At 36.2% G+C, this 22222-nt stretch overlaps 1 protein-coding gene across 1 annotated transcript in view; it reads left to right on the top strand.

Annotated features, from left to right (window-relative positions):
- ryr3 (ryanodine receptor 3) overlaps positions 1-22222 on the top strand; it is a 117172-nt gene that overhangs the window by 59726 nt on the left and 35224 nt on the right. Inside the window, exons 37-60 of the mRNA XM_073852754.1 lie at positions 496-696; positions 3243-3345; positions 3548-3682; positions 5531-5804; positions 7134-7248; positions 8957-9089; positions 10906-11009; positions 12087-12222; positions 12339-12522; positions 12693-12801; positions 12930-13050; positions 13246-13415; positions 14843-15063; positions 15233-15323; positions 18118-18258; positions 19801-19964; positions 20061-20139; positions 20257-20346; positions 20456-20602; positions 20689-20748; positions 20835-20910; positions 21003-21126; positions 21863-21978; positions 22089-22156. Of these exons, the coding sequence (XP_073708855.1) occupies positions 496-696; positions 3243-3345; positions 3548-3682; positions 5531-5804; positions 7134-7248; positions 8957-9089; positions 10906-11009; positions 12087-12222; positions 12339-12522; positions 12693-12801; positions 12930-13050; positions 13246-13415; positions 14843-15063; positions 15233-15323; positions 18118-18258; positions 19801-19964; positions 20061-20139; positions 20257-20346; positions 20456-20602; positions 20689-20748; positions 20835-20910; positions 21003-21126; positions 21863-21978; positions 22089-22156 (3162 nt within the window). The remainder of the gene's footprint in view (positions 1-495; positions 697-3242; positions 3346-3547; positions 3683-5530; positions 5805-7133; positions 7249-8956; positions 9090-10905; positions 11010-12086; positions 12223-12338; positions 12523-12692; positions 12802-12929; positions 13051-13245; positions 13416-14842; positions 15064-15232; positions 15324-18117; positions 18259-19800; positions 19965-20060; positions 20140-20256; positions 20347-20455; positions 20603-20688; positions 20749-20834; positions 20911-21002; positions 21127-21862; positions 21979-22088; positions 22157-22222) is intronic.

Below are 22222 nucleotides of genomic sequence, written 5' to 3'. Positions count from 1 at the left end.
AACAAATGTGTATACATTTTAATCACAAATGCTCGTCTTGCACTAGCTCAACTTTACACATTACATAGTCATGTTGGAAAGGTCATGTGTGATGTAAGCGGAAGTACAGCCCCAGTGTCAAACAACGGTGACGGACAATTTTGAAGTTGGAGGCCCTTTAAAGCTGCATTGAAACTGCAATTTGTTATATATAATGTATGTGTGACCCAAAATAATTATCAATATGCCAGTTGTCTTCAAATCAAAATATTGGCTTAGTTTGTTTATTCCGAACAGTTAAATGCATTTGCATGAGATATTGTGCATTTAACAAGGTAAGTGAGTATGAATACAGTATGTATAAGAACTATTAAATCTTTCTGTGGAGGTTTATATTTTCAACCAAGTTTTGGCTTTTAACCTCAACTGCACCTCTAAAACAACTTTACTTAGATACATGCATTCAAAAAGAAGTGAGTTCTTACTAGAGATTTTGTGTAATTGTTTGTTGTGCAGATGTGTGAGCTGCTGCACTATTTCTGTGACTGTGAGCTGAAGCAGCGCATTGAGTCCATCGTGGCCTTCTCAGATGATTTTGTGTCCAAGTTGCAATACAATCAGAAATTCCGCTACAATGAGTTGATGCAAGCCCTCAACATGTCAGCTGCTGTCACTGCCAAAAAGACAAGAGAGTTCCGCTCACCTCCTCAAGAGCAGGTAAGCGTTCTTCATAGACCCACGTAGAGCCTCATTCTTCATAGATCTCAGAATGTCCAGTGAATGACACTTGAACACTTCACACCATCTTCGTTGTCTTTAGCACATGCAGCTCATAATGCGATTCGCTTCTGTTTTTCTGTTGTATAATTAGGGGCCAAGCAACTATTATATCCGTTGGCATTTGCATTATTATTATTTTTCTTCCGTTTCTGTTTCTTCTTCCGCTCTTGAGTCTATGGCAGACCATAGAACTGCTTGCGGGAAAGTTGTTTAATTTGGCACACAGATAGAGGACAGTTTTAACATTAACCATAGCACGTTTGGAGTCTCTAACTCAAACTCTCTAGTGCCACCACTAGTTTGTAAGGTTTAGTTTTTATCGACATTTTTAATAGTTCAAAAAAACTACTTTTTCCAACTCATCCTAGACTGTTTGTCTGATTTTCACCAAAATTGGCTTAAAAATAAAGTTGATTTGTCAAACCGTTCTGGAATAATGCACAAATGAATTTGTCAAAGAGCACGCAAAAATGTATGTGTGGCTCTATCTCTGCAACAGTTTAGAGAATTGAGACCAAACTTGGGGTGTGTTATAACAACCATGACCTGAGGCTACCTGCACAGTTTCATATCTCCTAGTGGTCAGGAGATATGAAAAATTGCTAATTTGGCTAATAACTTCTGAATGGTTTGATAAAAAATCAACCAAAACTGGTCTCTTTAGATTTGGTGCACCATGCCGAGTTGAACCATACCCAGTTCTCCCCTTTAGCCATTTTAGGCATTGGCCATTTGGGTTTTTGACGTAAAATGCTATATTTAATGAACGCATTGGTGTATCATTACAAAACTTGGCATGTATCTTTGGCGCCATGCTTTGACAGTACTCAAAATAGTAAAGAAATTTTAAAAAATGCTAATAACTTTTAATTAAATTGGAATACTGTAATGAAACTGGTCTCAATATATTCTTTGGGTCATGCTGAGAACATAGATAACAATTTTACCATAGTCAGTCAAATTAACTGTCTGCCGTTTTGATTTATGTTGAAAACCTGCTTTTTCTAACTCCTCCTAGACTGTTGGTCCGATTTTCACCAAATTTGACTTCATCTCAAGACCATGCTGGCAAAAAGTTATGGATTTTGTGTCAATATATGAAACAGTTATCATTTAACACATCAACCAGTTTGCTGGAATGATTCAAAACTGCGCCTGAGACCGTATCTCTGGAAAGCTTTGACATACTGACACCAAACCGAACACTGACCACGCAATATCACTTTGGTAACAGTGCCACCTATTGGTCAAAAGTAATAAACCATTCATTAACCATTAATAGTAAAATTTCCAAACATGCTAATAACTTTTGATTGCATTAGCCTATTGTAATTAAACTAGTCTCAAAATACTATTTGGAACATGCCGAGAACATAGAGATTTTACCATAGTTGGTCAAACTTCCTGTCCGCCGTTTTGATTTGTTGAAACTGTCCTGACAAAAAAGTTATCAATTTCATGTTGATAGACAGAACCTTGTTTGTACAGCACATCAATGATGCCAAACTGTGTATCTCTGCAAAGCTTTGACATATTGAAACCATATTAACAAACTTTGCATGTGCCATTGTCACCTCACACTGACCACACCACATCAATTTCATAGCAGCAACACCTATGGGTCGACAGTGATAAATCTTTCAATCATATTAATAGTGACTTTATTTGATTTTTCAGCTGTTTGGCTTAAAATCATGTCTTTAATTGCTCATTGATGAAGTTGGTCTGATACTGCCAGACATGCTGGCATGACTTATCTTGCCTTCTTTGTGCTTCGCCTCTTAATTGTTGCTTGCAGCTATATTCCCAAATATATGTGGTTTAATTACAAAAGATTAACACATTTTGTTGGCAAAATTGCTGTGGCCATGTTAATACTACTTTCTAAACTACATCCTTGTGAATGGGAATGAGAAACAAACACCTTGGCATCAGAACAAATTGTTGGCTTTTATTTGAAAATGTAGAGCAGTTCTACAAAAAACCAATGCCAAGGTCTTGACTTATTGTCTTTTTATTTTGTGCTTAGCAGAGCTCCAAGACTGAATCAGAGTGGACTTTTTCCAGAATTATAATGTTTCCTTTTTTTAATTACAATTCTGTTTTGGTAATTAAAAAGATGCATCTTTTGCACCCACTCCATTATTTTCAGAGCCAAAGATTGGGACTGCTTGGCAGAGCTGTTCACCGTGTTTTAAACGCACACCACGTCTACTAACTGAGAAAACCCCTTGTAGTTTAGCTTATGTGGCCAACGTAAGCTCATGTCGGAAATAAACTGGTCTGTCTCTGTAACCAGGGCAACAGAAAGGTTTCTTACAGATACAGCTGATTTCCATTAGAATGTTACATAACCTCTGTTAAAGGTTAGGCTTATGAAATCTATATTTCATGATCCATCATATTTTAATAACGATTTTAGATTACTTCTCAGTTTTGGTTGTGGTGAAGTGATGCTTTTTTTATCATTTTTTTTATTGTAGATAAATATGTTGTTGAACTTTGGTGCTGGTGATGATTGCACCTGCCCTGAGGAACTGCAAGAGGAGCTTCAAAGCTTCCATGATGACCTGCGACTACATTGTGGTATCTATTTATCCATTTATCTTCCATTGTTTACCTCCATTCTTACCCTTTTTCTCTCTACATAAGTGTAGTGTGTTTTGAAAAAATGAAAAAGTCAAGTCAATAAATGGTACACAACCCTGATGCCATAAAATGTCATTTGCAGCACAAATAATCAGAAGATACAGATAAAGTTTTCATCTTTGTATATATACACACACAGGCATCCCTATGGAAGAGGAAGAAGAGGAGCAGGACACATCTCTGAAAGGCCGCCTAATGTCCCTGGTATACAAGATTAAAGGGCGTCCCCAAAAAACTGAGGAAAAACCAACAGAGCAAGAACAGGCTGCTCCTAGTAAGGCTTGTCAAAAATAGATTCTTCAAATGTTTTTTATTTCTTAGTGTTTTATTATGCTCTTTGTTCTTCTGTATGTGGTTACAAAGACTGTCTCCTGAGGGCCAGAACATTCTAAACTAAGCTATGCAAACATTTTTAAAGAAAAAATACTTCAAGGCAACTTATTAAGCAAAACATGCATTATTTAACTAAAGCTTGGCTGCACTCCCAAAGAAGTGGATCAAAATTAGTACTAAAATGCTATAAAAATGTAATAAATCATGACCTAAATGTAAGTATTAATTAGAGGTATTTTTATTAAAGAGGCAATGTTTTTATATTAACAACAGTTATAATATACACTAACAGTAAGAATTTGAATGTGTTTTTTTAAAGAAGTGTCTTCTGCTCATCAAGCCTGCATTTATTTAAACCATAGTTTGACAAAAAAATTACATTTTGAAATATTTTTACTATTTAAAATAAAAGGTTTTCTTTTTGAAGATATTTTAAAATGTAATTTATTCCTGTGATTTCAAAGCTGATTTTTTTGCATCATTACTCCAGTCACATGATCCTTCAGAAATCATTCTAATATTCTGACTTGCTGCTCCACAAAACATTTATTATTAATATTATGTTGAAAACAGCTGAATAGAATTTTTTAGGTTTCTTTGATGAATAAAAAAGTTAGAACAGCATTTATTTGAAATAGAAATCTTTTGTAACATTATAAATGTCTTTATCATCACTTTTGATCAATTTAAAACATCCTTGCTAAATAAAAGTATTTATTTCTATAATTTCTTTCAGAAAAAAAAAGTATATATACTGACTACAAGCTTTTGAATGGTATAGTGTTTTAAATATTGATAATAATAACAAAAAATGTTTCTTGAACAGCAAATCAGCATATTAGAATGATTTCTGAAGGCTCATGTGACACTGAAGATTGGAGTAATGATGCTGAAAATTTAGTTTTGATCACAGGAATAAATTACATTTTAAAATATATTCAAATAAAAAACAATTATTTTAAATAGTAAAAATATTTCAAATTTGACTGTTTTTTGCTGTACTTTGGGTCAAATAAATGCAGGCTTGGTGAGCAGAAGAAACTTCTTTAAAAAACATTAAAAATCTTACTGTTCAAAAATTTGACTGGTAGTGTATGACTTGGTGTCAAAAAATCAACAAAAATATTAGGATATTAGTTACTTTTTGAAACCATGTAAACATCAAATGGAACATAAATTTACATTAGACCTCAATAATAAATAAATAAAGACAGGCTTTTCTTTTACCCATACACTACTGATATTAAGTTAAATATTTAAGTCCAAAACGTAAATAAATAACTTATGATCAGAAACATTATTTCTACTGTGTGTTTTATAAACCCTCCGACATAAAAAGAAAGCCAGTACTGAGCTGCAAATCAGCAAAAAAAGGGTATTAAGATGGCGAGGATATTAGCATAGACTTAAATCATGTTTCCAGCCGTGGGTAGACAGGTACGTATTAAAATGGATGTAATTTGCAGATGTTGGATAAAAAGCGCCAGTGCTGCAAGTATGTGATTAGAGCAGCTATTCTAAGAACAGCACACAGGGGCAATTTGTGAATAGAAAATATTAATAGATGTACTGACATACACTATTGGTCCTAACACATGACTGGAGCAAGGGTCTGAAATCTCTTCTACATGAAGGGCCATTTTTAATTTAATATTAGTAATCGCTGTTCCATATCACCCTTATTCATTTATTAATATTAGTATACTTGCAAAGATCTAATTAAAAATGACCAAAATATGCAGATGCAGAATCCTTTTTATCTCACTCTGCCTACTTTTGTCTCCTCCAGCCAACCTGAAGGAGCTGATATCTCAGACTATGGTCACCTGGGCTCAGGAGTGCAAGATCCAAGACCCGGCACTAGTCCGCAGCATGTTCAGCCTTTTGAGAAGGCAGTATGACGGCATCGGTGAGCTGCTCAGGGCCTTGAGGAAGAGCTACACCATCAGTGCCAAGTCTGTAGGGGACGCGATCAACCTGCTAGCCTCACTGGGCCAGATCCGTTCTCTACTTAGCGTCCGCATGGGGGAAGAGGAGGGCCAGCTCATGATCGATGGCCTCGGGTAAAATTAAATTTTCTAGCCTTTGAGAGGTTTACATCCTGCTAGGGATATAAATTTGTCTGTACCATACCATGTCAATATTTGACATGTAATTGTGCTACGAGATGATAATTTCTCGTATATGTACATTTAGATTGCCCTTGCCATCATCTTATACTCACTTAAAGGGATAGTTCACCCAAAAAGAAATTAAAATTCTGTCATTAATTAATTACTCATCCTCATGTCGTTCCAAACCTGTAAGATCTTCGTTCACCTTTGGAACACAAATTAAGATAATTTTTATGAAATCCCAGAGCTTTCTGAGCCTGCATAGACAGCAACGCAACTAATATGTTTAAGGCCCAGAAAAGTAGTAAGGACATCATTAAAATAGTCCATGTGAAATCAGTGGTTTAACCGTAATTTTATAAAAAAAAACAAGAATACTTTTTGTGCGCAAAGACACAAAAATAACCACTTTATTAAATTCAACTCAATTATTTTATTCAACAATTTCTTCTCTTCCATGTGTCACGATCCAGGCGGGGTTGAGGAGTGGAGAATGATGAGGAGAACCGGAGTAAATGAAAACGTAAACAGTTTATTAAATGAAACACTGAAACTAATACATACAAAGAAACAAAAACCGGGAGCATAGGACAAGCACATGAAACCAGGCAAACAGCAGTAACAGAATCATTGACGGACAAATGGGGAGTGCAAACAAGCAGACTTAAATACACAGAGACATGGGCGTGGTCACAAACAAGTTAACAAGATAACGAGGGGGAATTACAAATATGGGCAAGAACAAACCAAAAGGACTAAATCAAAAGGGGGAAAACAAGGACTAAACCATTACACTAGAAACATAGGGGAAAAAACACTTGGGAAACAGAACAGAACAGGACATGATATAGACAAAATCCTGACACCGTGTCAGTCTTCGACACTTAATCACAAGAGTACTTCAACGCATGTTTTAATATCTTAATTTATGTTCGGGTTACGGGTTTGGGAAGTCATGAGTGTGAGTAATTAATGACATAATTTTAATTTTTGGGTGAACTATCCCTTTAAGTGAGTATTAGATGATGGCAAGGGCAATCTAAATGTACAAATACGAGAAATTATCATCTCGTAGCACAATAACATTTTCATTTTTGGGTGAACTATCCCTTTAAACACCCCTTACTTATGGTTTTATTTTACATTTATTTAGATAAGTAGTACAGATTTCTAACGTCAACCATTGTCTTATCACATCTGCCTTTTTTTAATATCAAAGCATCCCTGCATTGTACAATGACATCCTATAAAGTGTTTCTGTCTTGTTCTTGCACTTAGGGACATCATGAACAACAAAGTGTTTTACCAGCATCCAAATCTAATGCGTGTTCTTGGCATGCATGAGACAGTAATGGAGGTCATGGTCAATGTTCTGGGAGGAGACAAGAATAAGGTATTTTCTTTGAGGCTTATTGCTACCAAATGTGATTTTTCTGGGGTGGGATGCTCTGGTTATGTTCAGTTTATGTAATTTGTCATATCCTGATAGTTGTAATGTACATACATTTGAGGTCAAACGTTTACATACACCTAGCAGAATCTGCAAAATGTTAATTATTTTACCAAAATAAGAGGGATCATGCAAAATGCATGTTATTTTTTATTTAGTACTGACCTGAATAAGATATTTAACATAAAAGACTTTTAAATATAGTTGAATTTATAAAAAAGTTCCCGTTTAAAAGTTTACACATACTTGATTCTTAATACTGTGTTGTTACCTGAATGATCCATAGCTGTGTTTTTTTTGTTTTTGTTTTTGTTTAGTGATAGTTCAGTACAGAAGGTTCAAACGCTCACTGATGCTTCAAAAGGAAACACAGTGCATTGAAACCCTGAAGATCAGGATAAATTTAACTTATTTTGTCTTCTGGGGAACATATAATTATCTTCTGTAGCTTCTGAAGGTCAGTACTAAAAGAAAAAAATATGATATTTAGGCAAAATAAGAAAAATGTACACATCTTTCTACAGTTCAAAAGTTTTCATCCCCAACTCTTAATGCATCGTTTTTCCTTCTGGAGCATCAGTGAGCATTTGAACCTTCTGTAATAGTTGTAATAGAGTCTCTCAGTTGTCCTCAGTGTGAAAAGATGGATCTCAAAATCATATAGTAATTGTTGGAAAGGGTTCAAACACACAAAAGTCCTGAAAAACCAAAGAATTTGTGGGACCTGAAGGATTTTTCTGAAAAACAGTGGGCAGTTTAACTGTTCAGGACAAACAAGGAACTCATGAACAACTATCACACAAAAAAATCATTCAGAATCAAGTTTATATAAACTTTTGAACAGGGTCATTTTTATAAATTCAACTTGCATTTTGTATGATCCCTCTTATTTTGGTAAAATAATTAACATTTTGCAGATTCTGCAAGATGTGTATGCAAACTTTTGACCTCAACTGTACTTAAGAAGTTTCTTCTGTCTGTTATATCAAATAATAAAGAAAACACACAAGTTGCAAGCCATTTGATTTGTAGACTTTAGATAATATTGTTTATAATCATAATAAGATCCCATGACTCATTTGGACACTTGTGCATCCAGGCCAACCCCTTTCCAGCCAAACCTTCTTAAGCACAATACATCGGAAGATACAGTACCAATGGTGCGTCGTGTCCAACAGCTTAATACCTACTTATGCATTAGGGGTGGCAATAAGGTGAAAGCTAAGACAAGAACAGAAGGAATGGGTCGCTTCTCATGCCAGTCCTTTTTGGGGTTTGTCGGGAGTCTGGGAGGTGAATTTATATCACTGACTATGCCAGATATGACATTGCCACAGTGTCTCTCATTTCTGCTTGGCAGCCTCATTAAAGAGGCCTCACGCAAAGGGACGTGGGTTCCAGACATTAAGGGTGACCATATTCCCTGCTCAGATGAAGCACAAAACATATTTGCTTGTATCCTCACGTCTCGTATTTCAGTCGGGTTTAGCCGTCTGGGGGGTTCTTTCGATATCTACAGTATGTTACATTACACACATTTAGTCGCCGTGTGAGGACACGTATGCGAAAAGGATGAAAGATTAATTTGAAGTGTGAAGGAAACAATCTCCATCTGTGCAGAGGTGAAATGAATGCTGTTTTTAACTCTCAGGAGATTGCCTTCCCCAAGATGGTGGCCAGCTGTTGTCGCTTCCTGTGCTACTTCTGTCGCATCAGCCGTCAGAACCAGAAGGCTATGTTTGACCACCTGAGCTACCTCCTGGAGAACAGCAGTGTGGGACTGGGTAATCACACACACACACACACACACACACACACACACACACACACACACACAAACAAACACAGTTCTTCAGGGATGCAGGTCAGGCAGGGCTGAATCACAGTGTCTGTGTTGCCATGTCCACTTATTAAAGTGACTTTGGGCGGTTTGTTCTTTTTGGGCTTATTTTACAAACCCAGTCACGTATTTGAACTTGTTAATGCTAGCTGTGGGCACGAAAATTAGATATGCCATGCATAAACTGCAGAGGACAACAATTCAAAGGGGAGTGGCAAATGCTGTGTTACGTACCCCATAAAAAATTGGGCAGTTACACTGCTGTGTTTGGTCTCCGAAGCACAATAAAGGTCTCTAATAGCAGTTATGAAATATCCCCACCTGCTGTTTGAGCCACACTCTGCGAATTATTATTAATCGCTGTAGTTTGTTTGCCCTTACCTCCTGTTTTCTATCCTTTTCCAGCCACACATTTTTGTTTTGCACATAGGCATGCATTTATGCATGAGAAATTTTGGATTTACCATTCAAAAGTTTGGGATTGGTTAGATTTTCTAATGTTTTTAAAGTCTCATATGCTCACTGAGGCTGCATTTATTTGATGCAAATGTACAGTAAAACAGTAAAACCACAAAAACGAGTCTTAAGTAGCACAGTATATATAGCCAAAAATACATTGTATAAGTCAAAATGATTGCTTTTTCTTTTATGCCAAAAAGCATTAGGATATTAAGTAAAGATCATGTTCCATGACAATATTTTGTAAATTTCCTACCATGAATATATCAAAACTTAATTTTTTATTAGTAATATACATTGCTAAGAACTTCATTCGAACAACTTTAAAGGCGATTTTCTCAATCTTTATTTTTTTGCACCCTCAGAATCCATATTTTCAAATGTTTGTATCTCAGCCAAATATTGTCCTATCCTAACAAGCCATACATCAATGGAAAGCTTATTTAAAAAAAATACCCTTATGTCCGGTTTTGTGGTCCAGGGTCACATATTGTAAAGTTTTACTACAACTGAAAATGGCTTTTTTCTATTTTTATAGAAAAAATGTATGTAATTTATTCCTGAGATTGCAAAAATGAACTTTAAGCACTCATTATTCCAGTCACATGCAGATTTGAACATTTTTCTCCTTATCCTGAAAGTCATTTACTTCAGGCTTGTTGTGTAAGTCTAGATTGCTTGTTTCTCGAGCTTGATCTGGCAACCCTGCACAGTGCGCTGTTTTGACTGTGAATAATAGCTTGTGCAGCTGAAAGCACCTGACTCTGCAGGAGTCGTTTCCTATAACAGCACATTAATGAGCATCTGAGAGCCCACTCACCCTTTTATAGGCCTTATCACCCCGAGATCAATGACAGGACAGATGAAGATAAGGCCGGGAGCTGCATCCACAGATGTACAATTTTATGTTAGCAGTTCTTCGTGTTGCATAGTTAGTGTTATGCAGCTACAGTTTTAGTTATTTCATTTTTTTATTGGTTTGTGCAAAGCAACAGAACTAAATTGTAATTAGAAATTCCATCCTAATATTTTGATATGTATAGTTGTAAACAATAATTAATATATTTAATATACATACATATATACATTGAAAAAGATTATAACTCTTAATAAATCCTAAACTGAACACATTCTGGAAAGCTATTTCTATACATTTACAACATAGCGTATTATAATAACATGAACAAGAGCATGGGACACTCAGTTGGGAAAAAAAAGGAAAGACTGCCATCTGTTGGTGATTTTGTCTTATTAAAAATCTGCAATAATCTTGCAATAATCTTGGTTTCCTGTTTCTCTAGCATGCCCAGCCATGAGAGGCTCCACACCTTTAGATGTGGCTGCCTCCTCTGTGATGGACAACAACAGTTTAGCTCTGGCACTTGAGGAACCTGATCTTGAGAAGGTAACAGTTCAACATTAGCACAACATTCCAGTTCACTTTCAGAACAAAAATTAGATAATTTACTCACCCCTATGCCATTCAAGATGTTCATGTCTTTCTTTCTTCAGTTGTTAAGAAATTATGTTTTTTTGAGGAAAACATTTCAGGATTTTTCTCCATATAGTGGACTTCTATGGTGCCCCTAAGTTTGAATTTTCAAAATGCAGTTTAAATGCAGCTCTAAATGATCCCAGCCCGAGAAAGAAGGGTCTTATCTAGCAAAACGATCGGTTATTTCTTACAAAAATTACCAGTTATATACTTTTTAACCTCAAATGCTCGTTTTGTCTAGCTCTGCATGTACTGTGTATTCCAGTTCAAGAGAGTTAGGGTCGAAAAACTCCCATCTCATTTTCTCATCCAACTTCAAAATCGTATATAAAAGTATATAAATTGTAATTTCCTTTAGAAAATAACCAATCGTTTACATAGATAAGGCCCTTCTTTCTTGCCTGTTTGTAGAGCCCTTTAAAGCTGCATTTAAACTGCATTTTGGAAGTTCAAACTTGTGGGCACCATTGAAATCCACTATATGGAGAGAAATCCTGAAATGTTTTCCTCAAAAAACATAATTTCTTTACGACTGAAGAAAGAAAGACATGAACATCTTGGATGACAAGGGGATGAGTAAATTATCTGTAATTTTTTGTTCTGGAAGTGAATGTCTCCTTTAACATATTTTTAAAAAATTACATTGAATTTATCCACCTTTTTCTTCCACTGGTTTTGGCAGTTCAGTCTGAGAAATATGCCCCAAACTGTATGTGGCGCAATTCTGGATGAAAAAAAAAAAAAAAACAGTTTAGGCACCCTAATTAAACTTTTTATGGTATTGAGGTAGAAAAATTGTGACAGTCACTGAGTTTTTAGTAGAGCATCATCAGATTAAAAAGCAGCGTGGATCAAGCTATGGTAATTGATGTATTGCGTTGCACTGCCTGATTTAGTTACTGGCTGAATGGTTGCCAAATAAATTTGGCTAAGCCGATCTTTAGTGCCATTAGTTTTATTTTGGATCTTGTCCATGTGTGTTTTCAGGTGGTGACATATCTGGCAGGCTGTGGCTTGCAAAACTGCCCAATGCTCATTGCCAGGGGATACCCAGACATTGGCTGGAACCCAATAGAAGGAGAGCGCTATTTGTCCTTTTTACGGTTTGCTGTCTTTGTCAATGGTTAGTCCATTTACCACAAAGATGAGTTTTCATTTTGTTGTTGTCATGGTTAATGGACTTGTTATAGGACTTCTATCATTACTTGTGTGTGTTTGTGTGTGTTCTGGCCATCTCAGGTGAAAGTGTTGAAGAAAACGCTAATGTAGTGGTAAAGCTTTTGATCAGGCGTCCGGAGTGTTTTGGACCTGCTCTCAGAGGAGAGGGAGGACAAGGTTTACTCGCAGCCATGAAGGAAGCTATTAAGATCTCAGAAGATCCTGCTTTAGACTTGCCTAACTTACCCGAGGGGGCTGCACCAATGTAAGACTATTGAATTCTTCCCCTTTATGTCTGCATTATTTTCCATTTTATGTTAGTTGTTGAGTCGAAAAGCGGAGTTGTATTTCGAGGTGTCCTACCAACCCACGCTTTGACCTCAGAAATAACAGAGCATGACTTAAAATAACCATGTTCACTTTTTGTTTTGACAGCGTCGGAGAGGATGAAGAGGAGGAGGAGGTCGCCCACATGGGCAACTCTATTATGTCCTTCTACTCAGCCCTTATTGATCTTCTTGGCCGCTGTGCACCTGAGATGCATGTGAGTGCTCATTTCTGCCACATTTTATTGATTTACAAAGCTAGGGCAAAACTTGCAGTTTCCTTCACTATAGTGGTGTTGCTTTGTACATGGCTTCGCTTTAAGATTATACCGATGCTGTTTTACAGCTTATAAACAAAGGCAAAGGTGAAGCACTGCGTATCCGTGCCATCCTCCGTTCCTTAGTTCCCACTAAGGATTTGGTTGGAATTATCAGTATTCCTCTCAAAATGCCGGTCGTCAATAAAGGTTTGTACATGTCACTGGATGCCTTTGAAAGAGTCTGAAGACATAATCTATGAAACTCATTAAGTGTCCAAGATTGATTGATGCTATTACTCTTTCAATGTCATCTTCATCCCTACGTGTCTCATTATCTGTGCACCTTGTTCCGCAGTCATTATAGCCCTAATGTCTTTTTGTTCAACTCTGTCGTTTGCTTAGATGGCACTGTGACAGAACCAGATATGAATGCCAGCTTCTGTCCAGAGCACAAGGCGCCCATGGTGCTGTTCCTGGACCGTGTCTATGGTATTGACGACCAGAGCTTTTTGATGCACCTGCTGGAGGTGGGCTTCCTGCCAGACCTGCGAGCATCAGCCTCCCTGGAGACGGTATGGATGCTTTGCAGAGCAAAAAAGAGAAAAGTCGCAGACATAAATTTATCATGCTGTGTGTAAAAAACCCTAAAAGGTTCATGTGATGCCAACCATTTAATATAGTGATTCAGCAGAGGCAAAAGTAGGTACTGTATGAATATTGAAAAGAGCTTAATTTAAAATTTAAAATGTAATTTATAGTTAAGGTCAAAAGTTTTCATCCCCCTTTCAGAATATGCTAAATGTTAATTAAAAATAATAGAGATCATACAAAATGCATATTATTGTTTATTTAGTACTGACGTTAATAAGAAATTTCACATAAAATATGTTTAGTCCAAAATAGAAAATAGTTATATTTTAAAAAATTACCCTGTTCAAAAGTTGTTACCTGAATGATCCACAACTGTGTTTTTTTTGTTTGTCCTGTTAACATTTAAACTGCCCGCTGTTGTTCAGAAAAATCCTTCTGGTCCCACAAATTCTTCAGTTTTCCAGCATTGTTGTGTATTTGAACCCTTTCCAACAATAACTGTATGATTTACAGATCCATCTTTTCACACTGAGGATAACTGAGGGACTCATATGCAACTATTACAGAAGGTTCAAATGCTCACTGATGCTCCAGAAGGAAAAACCATATAGGGGCTGAGGGGTGAAAACTTTTTGAATTTGAAGATCAGGGTAAATTTAACTTATTTTGTCTTCTGGGAAACATGTAACTATCTTCTGTAGCCTCTGAAGGGCAGTACTAAATGAAAAAATATGATATTTAGGCAAAATAAGGAAAATGTACGCATCTCCATTCTGTTCAAAAGTTTTCACCCCTGGCTCTTACTGCATCGTTTTTCCTTCTGGAGAGCATCAGTGAGTGTTGAGCCTTCTGTAATAGTTGCATATTAGTACCTCAGTTGACCTCAGTGTAAAAAGATGGATCTCAAAAGCATACGATCATTGCTGGAAAGGGTTCAAATACACCAAATACACCAAAAACCAAAGAATTGTGGGACCTGAATAATTTTTCTGAAGATCAGCAGGCAGTTTAACTGTTCAGGACAAACAAGGGACTCATGAACAAAAATCACTTAAGAAAAAAACACAGTATTAAGAAAATCAAGTGTATGTAAACTTTTGAACAGGGTCATTTTTGTAAATTCAACTTTTATTTTCTCTTGTGGACTATACAGTATGGCAACATCTTTAATGTGAAATATCTTATTCAGGTCAGTACTAAATACACAATAACATGCATTTTGTATGATCCCTCTTATTTTGGTAAAATAATTAGCATTTTGCAGATTCTGAAAGAGGGATGTAAACTTTTGACATCAACTGTAGCCATGAAATTTAGAATGTTTTTTGTGGTTTTGTATTATTAACTTTTTCTTTTTTATGAATTCACATTTAATCATTATAAAAATGTATTGAAATGCATCCATCAGGAAGTGCTCAGGACCACAGAGACAGCCCTGGCCATGAACCGCTACATTGGATCCGCAGTGCTTCCTCTGTTGACCCGCTGCGCCCATCTGTTCGCACACACTGAGCACTACGCGACGCTCGTTGACTCTACGCTGCACACCATCTATCGCCTCTCAAAGGGCCGATCACTCACCAAGGCCCAGAGAGATGCTATTGATGAATGTCTACTGGCCATCTGCATGTAAGAACCTCTTGAACACCTTTAGCTGAGTGGCTGGGATGCTTTCCTCAGCTCAGTGAAAACTCAAAGTGCATTTTCATACTATATATTAACATACTGTACTATTTCTTGATTAGAATTGCTGGAATGTAGGTTAGGTATCATCTGATGTTGTTTATACTTCCTCCAGGCATCTCCGGCCATCAATGCTACAGCAACTTTTGCGTCGTCTTGTGTTTGATGTTCCACAGCTTACAGAGTACTGCAAAATGCCCATTAAGGTGAGTTTTGTAAACAGTAATTGTACAGTACCCTACTATTCAAACGTTTGGGTTGGTAAGATTTTTAAAGAGATAGTTCTCCCAAAAATGAAAATTCTGTCATTAATTACTCACCGTCATGTCGTTCCAAACCTGTAAGACCTTTGTTCATCTTCAGAACACAATACTTGGGTCGTGGTACTCTGGTTCTACTCACTGATGTCACATGGACTGTTTTAACGATGTCCTTACTACCTTTCTGGGTCTTGAACATGGTAGTTGCGTTGCTGTCTATTCAGGGTCAGAAAGCTCTCATATTTAATCAAAAATTTGTGCTCCAAAGATGAACCAAGGTCTTACGGGTTTGGAACAACATGAGGTTTAGCAATTCATGATAGAATTTTAATTTTTAGGTAAACTATCCCTTTAAATGTTCTTGTAAGATGACTTTTTTTATAATATTGTGAAATATTATTACAATTTGAAATAACAGTTTTATATTTTAATATATTTTAAAGTGTGATTTATTTCTGTGCTAGAAACAGTTATGATTATTATCAATGTTGAAAACAGTTGTGCTTAATATTTTTGTAGAAACCCTGATACATTTTTCAGGATTTTTGATGAATAGAAAGTTCAAAAGAAAAGCTTTTTTTAATAGAAATGTTTTCTAACATTTACAGTCACTTTTGCTCAATTTAATGCATCCTTGCTAAATACAAGAAATAATTTCTTTCAAAAGCCAAAAATATCCTGACTCTGAACTGCAGTGTACATTAGGGCTGGCTAAAAAAAAAATATTGATTTCTCAATTTTAATCAATTCTTGTTTTTACGAAACAAAATTGATTCTTAAATCCCAAGAATCGCTTAGTCTAGCCGGTTTTTAGGTTTGAATTGAACATTAGCGCATCTCCCATTCAAATAATCGCAATAAGCTTTGTGCTTTGTTACGTTAGATATGAAACAAAGACTCCGATTTCAAATTTTGTCTATTTTATTACAGTATTCAAACAATAAATGCTGTTTTGGCATTGTTTAATGTGGTGTGAGAGATCGCTGTAGCACTTCAGTTCAAGAGAAGTGGCAGCGCAAAGCACGTGTGAACTGATCGTCTGCTGCGTTTTAACCATTTATTTTTCCAAATAAACATGAAGAAACATCCAAAGGTATGTTAAAAGGAAGAGTACAACTTACAGAAATTAGTACCTGTCTCAATTAATCGCTCAATCATTGTTTCAACAGTGGAAAGACGTCAGTATAACAGCTTGTAACATTTACCTCAGAAAAAACATTTCCGGTGACCTTAAACTTATTAGTCAGTTAGAAAAATGAACTCTAGAGAGGAGCATTTTGCTAAATCTATGCACCATGTAACATATTCATCATAATTGTTCTATAATATTTAATTCATGTTTAAATAAATTCGTCAGGTTTTTAAATGTTTACATTTCAATAAAAAAAAACAATTGGAGTAGAAATCTATTTATATAATTCTGTCTTTATTATTATAAAAACTTCACTGAGCGTAATTTAAGCATTTGTATACAAATCAGTTCATTTTAACCTTTAATATTGCAGTAATGTAGCACCAACTGATTTTCATGTATATTTTACAGCATTAGTGAGATTTTTGTTTTCCTTGAAAAAATTTGGCATGTAATGTACCTGACATCAATAATAATCAATATAGATTCAGGAATCAAATCGCAGGCTTGTGAATCAGAAACAAATCAAACTATGAAATTTATGTCAAAACCCAGCTCTAATGTTTCATCCTTATTACCCTTGGTTAAATTTGACCTTTTGAGGCAAATTCACTAAACGGTTAGTATTTCAGCACAAAACGTGCATCTTATTCACTAACCACATGCAATTCAACTAAAGCTCTAAATGCAGTAAAATAGCACTGCACCATGGATGCAGACACGGTCATTTCACAGTGAATGCAACACACCATATTTCTATGTAAATTACTATGGAAGTTCCACCTTATTCACCAAACTCAGCACTATTTTCTTGGTGCAATTAATGTGGTGTTTTTAATGACTTTAAAAAAAGGTGTTTGTGTACATTTTCTGTTGATCATGACAGCAATGATTCATCAAATGATGATGAAGAGCGTTGTGATCAAGCAAATCCAAACACAAATTTAGTCCAGCACTTTCACCATTTTAAAGAGCTTAATTAAGTATGCCAGATACACTCCAACACAAGATGTATTTCATGTGATTTACATTCAGGATTAAACTTGTACAGTAGGTGTGTTTGCACTGTTACCTAAAATTCAAGACAGCTTGTGCAAATGCACAGCAATAACAGGGCACACTTCATCCCTGGTGAAAAGTATGTTTTATTACAGTAAGGTCACGCGGCTCATAGTTGTAACTCCTGTCATGTGTTTTGACAGTTTTACACACCCTGCACACACACAGAGCATCTGGATTACACATTACCTGATGCAGCTGTCATTATGAGTCACCACAGATCCTCCTACCCATGATCCCTTGTTAGGCAGGTGTGAGCAGGTTGTAGTCTCCTCATAGTTTTAGCAACTTGTCTCTCTGTTGGCAGCTGTCTCACCCTATCATAACCACCCTACTATAGGGCAGGTTAATCGGAAGAGGGCTTGGCAGAAAAACACACGCCTTTAAATAATTTTTCATACATGTGAACCGGAAATTCCCTAAATCAAAACTAAGTATAAAACCAATCCCTGTATAATGAGGGATTTTTTAAACGCAGTCTGCCTAAGAGTAAAATTTAAAGTGTCCTTAATGTTGACAGCTTAATACACATATTTTTTACCCTTGCAGCTGTTGACCAATCACTATGAGCAGAACTGGAAGTACTACTGTCTGCCAACAGGCCTGGGCAGCTACGGAATGGCATCAGAGGAGGAACTCCACCTTACCAAGAAACTCTTCTGGGGACTTTTTGATGCTCTTTCTCAAAAGGTAAAAAACAGATGTTTTGGGTTCACAAACTTTCAAGCAGCACTATATATATATATATATATATATATATATATATATATATATATATATATATATATATATATATATATATATACACATACACAGTGCTGCTTGAAAGTTTATGAACCCTTTAGAATTTTCTATAACTCTGTATAAATATAACTCAAAAGACTTTCACCCAAATCCTAAAAGTTGACAAAGAGAACAAAATCAAACAAATTAGATGAAAATATATACTTTGCCTTTTATTTTTTCAGGACAGTTATGTAATATTACATATCTGTGAGTGGCAAATGTTTGTAGATTTCTAGGATTAGCAGTTAATTTGAAGGTAAAAGTTAAAGTCTGTCCTTTCAGAGGTGTTTTCAGTCAATGGGATGACTATCAGGTGTCACTACATGCACTATTTTATTTAAAGAACAGAGATCTGTCAAAGTATGATTATGTTTGTGGAAGTGAATCATGGCATGAACAAAGAAGATCTCTTAGTTCCTTCACAAATCCACAGCCAGACAGATTGTGTACAAATGGAGGAAATTCAAGACCATTGTTGCCCTTCCCAGGAGTGGTCGACCAACAAAGATTACTTCAAAAGCAAGACATGTAATAGTCCACAAGGTTGCAAAGGAACCCCAGGGTAACTTCTAAGCAACTAAAGGCCTTTCTCACATTGGCTGATGTTAATGTTCATGAATCTACCATCAGGAAAACACTGAACAACCATGGTGTGCATGGCAGAGTTGCAAGAAGAAATCCACTGCTCTTCAAAAAGAACATTGCAAGTCTGCAGTTTGCTAAAGGTCATGTGGAAAACCAGAGGACTATTGGAGAAATGTTTTGGGGAAGAACGAGACCAAAATAGAACTTTTAGTTTTTAATAAGAAGTATTATGTTTGGAGAAAGAAAAACCCTTCATTCCAGCATTGGAACCTTACTCCTTCTGTGAAACATAGTGGTGGTAGTATTATGGTTTGTGCCTGTTTTGCTGCATCTGGGCCAGGAAGGCCTGTCATCATTGATGGAACAATTAATTCTGAATTATACCATCAAATTCTGAAGGAAACATCTGTCCAAGAACTGAATCTCAAGACAAAGTGGGTAATGCAGCAAGACGACGACCCCAAGCACACAAGTCATTCTACCAAAGAATGGTTAAAGAAGAACAAAGGTAATGTTTTGGAATGTCCGAGTCAAAGTCCAGATCTTAAAACAATTAAAATGTGGAAGAACCTGAAGCAAGAAGCTCATAGAAGGGAACCCACCAACATCACAGAGCTGAAGCGGCTTTGTACTGAGGAATGAGCTAAAATTCTGACAAATCATTGTGTAGGACTGATCAGAAGTTACAAGAAATGTTTAACTGCAGTTAATGCTGCAAAATGAAATAAATATGATAAATAACTAAATTAAATCATTAAACCTGACAGCGCCACTATAAAATGTACAATTATTTCATTTATTTTGCTAGTCTGCAGAGATTTTATCAAACTTTGCTCACCTGACTCCATTGCCTGTTTCCAGAAATATGATTCTGAGCTTTTCAAAATGGCCATGCCGTGTCTGAGTGCCATAGCTGGTGCCATACCACCCGACTACGTCGACTCCAGCCCAGGTTCCACATTAGTTAAGCAGGCCTCTGTGGATGGGCAAGGCAACTTCGACCCCCAGCCTATTAACACTGCTAAGTAAGTACCACTGAAACACTGGCCACTAAAACCCCATGTAGAAATTATTTCATTTGACCTTTCTGTGGCCTTCATGATATACATTTTATCTTTTAGCATCTCGCTGCCTGAAAAGCTAGATTACATTGCAAGCAAGTTTGCAGAGCATTCCCATGAGAAATGGTCCTCTGAGAAGGTTGGACATTGTTAAAACTCATCCCATTAATCTTGCACGTTTTATTGTGCCACTCGATCTGTTCTCCTGTTGAATTAGACAAAGCATGACTGCTCGTTTTATCTTGTATGGTGATAGATCGCTCTCGGCTGGACTGCGGGAGATAAAGTAGATGACAAAGCTAAAACTCATCCACTTCTAAAACCGTACAAAGCACTGAGTGAAAAGGTACACATAAAATCCAAATCACATTCTTCCGTATTGACTTTTGTCTCTAACACAAATGCCAGTTTCAAAGGAGGAATTTTAATCTGTTTAAATCCGTCGCTTTGTATAGGAAAGGGAGACGTACCGCTATCCTGTGAAAGAGACTCTGAAGAGCATGTTGGCAATGGGATGGAACATTGAGAGGACCAAAGAAGGGGAAGCCATGTTCCAGCAACGGGAAACGGAAAAACAGCGCAAGATATCAGAGTCCTCTCAGGTACTTTTAGACAGTCAAAATAGTCAGGTCTAGTCAAAAAATCTAAGCCTTTTAACATATTGTGTTGCCTCTTCTACACTTTACAGGGTGAGTTTAAGCCAGCCCCACACGATTTGGAAAATGTTGTTCTATCAAGAGAACTACAGGCAAGTGTGAATCGAAATGTTACAAACAATAGATACATCATACTATGTGCACTAAATCTGTATTTTCATTGAAATCATCTCAACAGGCGATGGTTGAAACAGTTGCAGAAAATTACCACAACATTTGGGCAAAGAAGAAGAAGAAGGAGCTTGACAGTAAAGGTGATGCTGTTCTCCTGGAAAAAGTCTTTTTGGCTCAATCCTGTCTAAGCTGTTGCCAGATGCATTGACTCATTGTATGTTGTCACCAAAAGGAGGAGGAAGTCATCCATTGTTGGTACCATATGACACACTTACGGCAAAGGAGAAATACAGAGATCGAGAGAAGGCCCAGGAACTCTTTAAATTCCTGCAGGTCAACGGATACGCCATTAGCAGGTCAGTGAACTCTCAAAAGTATCTTATATGATCAGAAAAAAACAGTATCATTGAAATGTTTAGGGTCTGTGAGATTTTTATAGACATTAATACTTTTATTCCACAAGGATAGAGGTTTTTATTGATAATGTTAGAAAAGATTTATATTTCTGTTTCTTTCTATTCTATGAAGAAATCCTTAAAAACAGCACAACTGATGATAAAAAATGCTTCATGAGCACTTAATCAGCATTTTAGATTGATTTCTGAAGGATTGTGTGACGCTGAAGACTAAATACAGCTTTGACATCACAGGAATAAATTATATTTTAAAACGCATTAAAAAAGAAAACAGTTATTTTAAATTGTAATAAAACTTCAGAACATTATTGTTGTTACTGTATATTTAATTAAATAAATGCAAGCTGATTGCGCATACAAGACTTATTTTTAAAATGACTCCAAACTTTTGAATGGTAGTGTACAAAACATATATTATCTTCCAAATAATCCAAATATAATTTTTTGTAAACATTGATATAAGGTATTATAATAATGCCTCAGTGATTTTACCCTGTATAATATTTAATATTTGATTTTCAGGAAATTATTGCTTCTTTTACATAACAAACTATTTTGATACTACACTAATTTTCAGTCTGGGTCATGAAACAAAGCCAGAACCACTAAAATTACAACTGTTTGCAACGGTTTGTGATCTCTTTATTAATGTTTTTTTTCCCCTGTGCATATGCAGAGGTCTAAAGGATATGGAGCAGGATTCCTCTTCTATGGAAAAGAGGATCGCCTATAAGTTCCTCAAGAGGCTCTTGAATTATGTAGACTCTGCACAGGAGTTTATCGCCCATCTTGGTGAGAAAAAAAGGATGAATATAACAGATTGATGGATTATGGAATAGCTGATATGTTAACATATCAACATATCGAGCTGATTAATTGTTTTCTCTGCATAACTTTTTCAGAGGCTTTGGCTTCCAGTGGGAAGACAGAAAAATCTCCCCATGATCAAGAGATCAAGTTTTTTGCTAAGGTAGCATTCAGTTTTCAGGAAGATACTCTCTTACCATATGCAGAGCAGTCTTGAAACCTGAAGTTA

Source organism: Garra rufa, chromosome 13 (genome assembly GCF_049309525.1).
Source record: "Garra rufa chromosome 13, GarRuf1.0, whole genome shotgun sequence".
Lineage (NCBI taxonomy): Eukaryota > Metazoa > Chordata > Actinopteri > Cypriniformes > Cyprinidae > Garra > Garra rufa.
The sequence above is the reverse complement of the archived record's forward strand: the minus strand, read 5'-3'. Positions and strand labels throughout refer to the sequence as shown.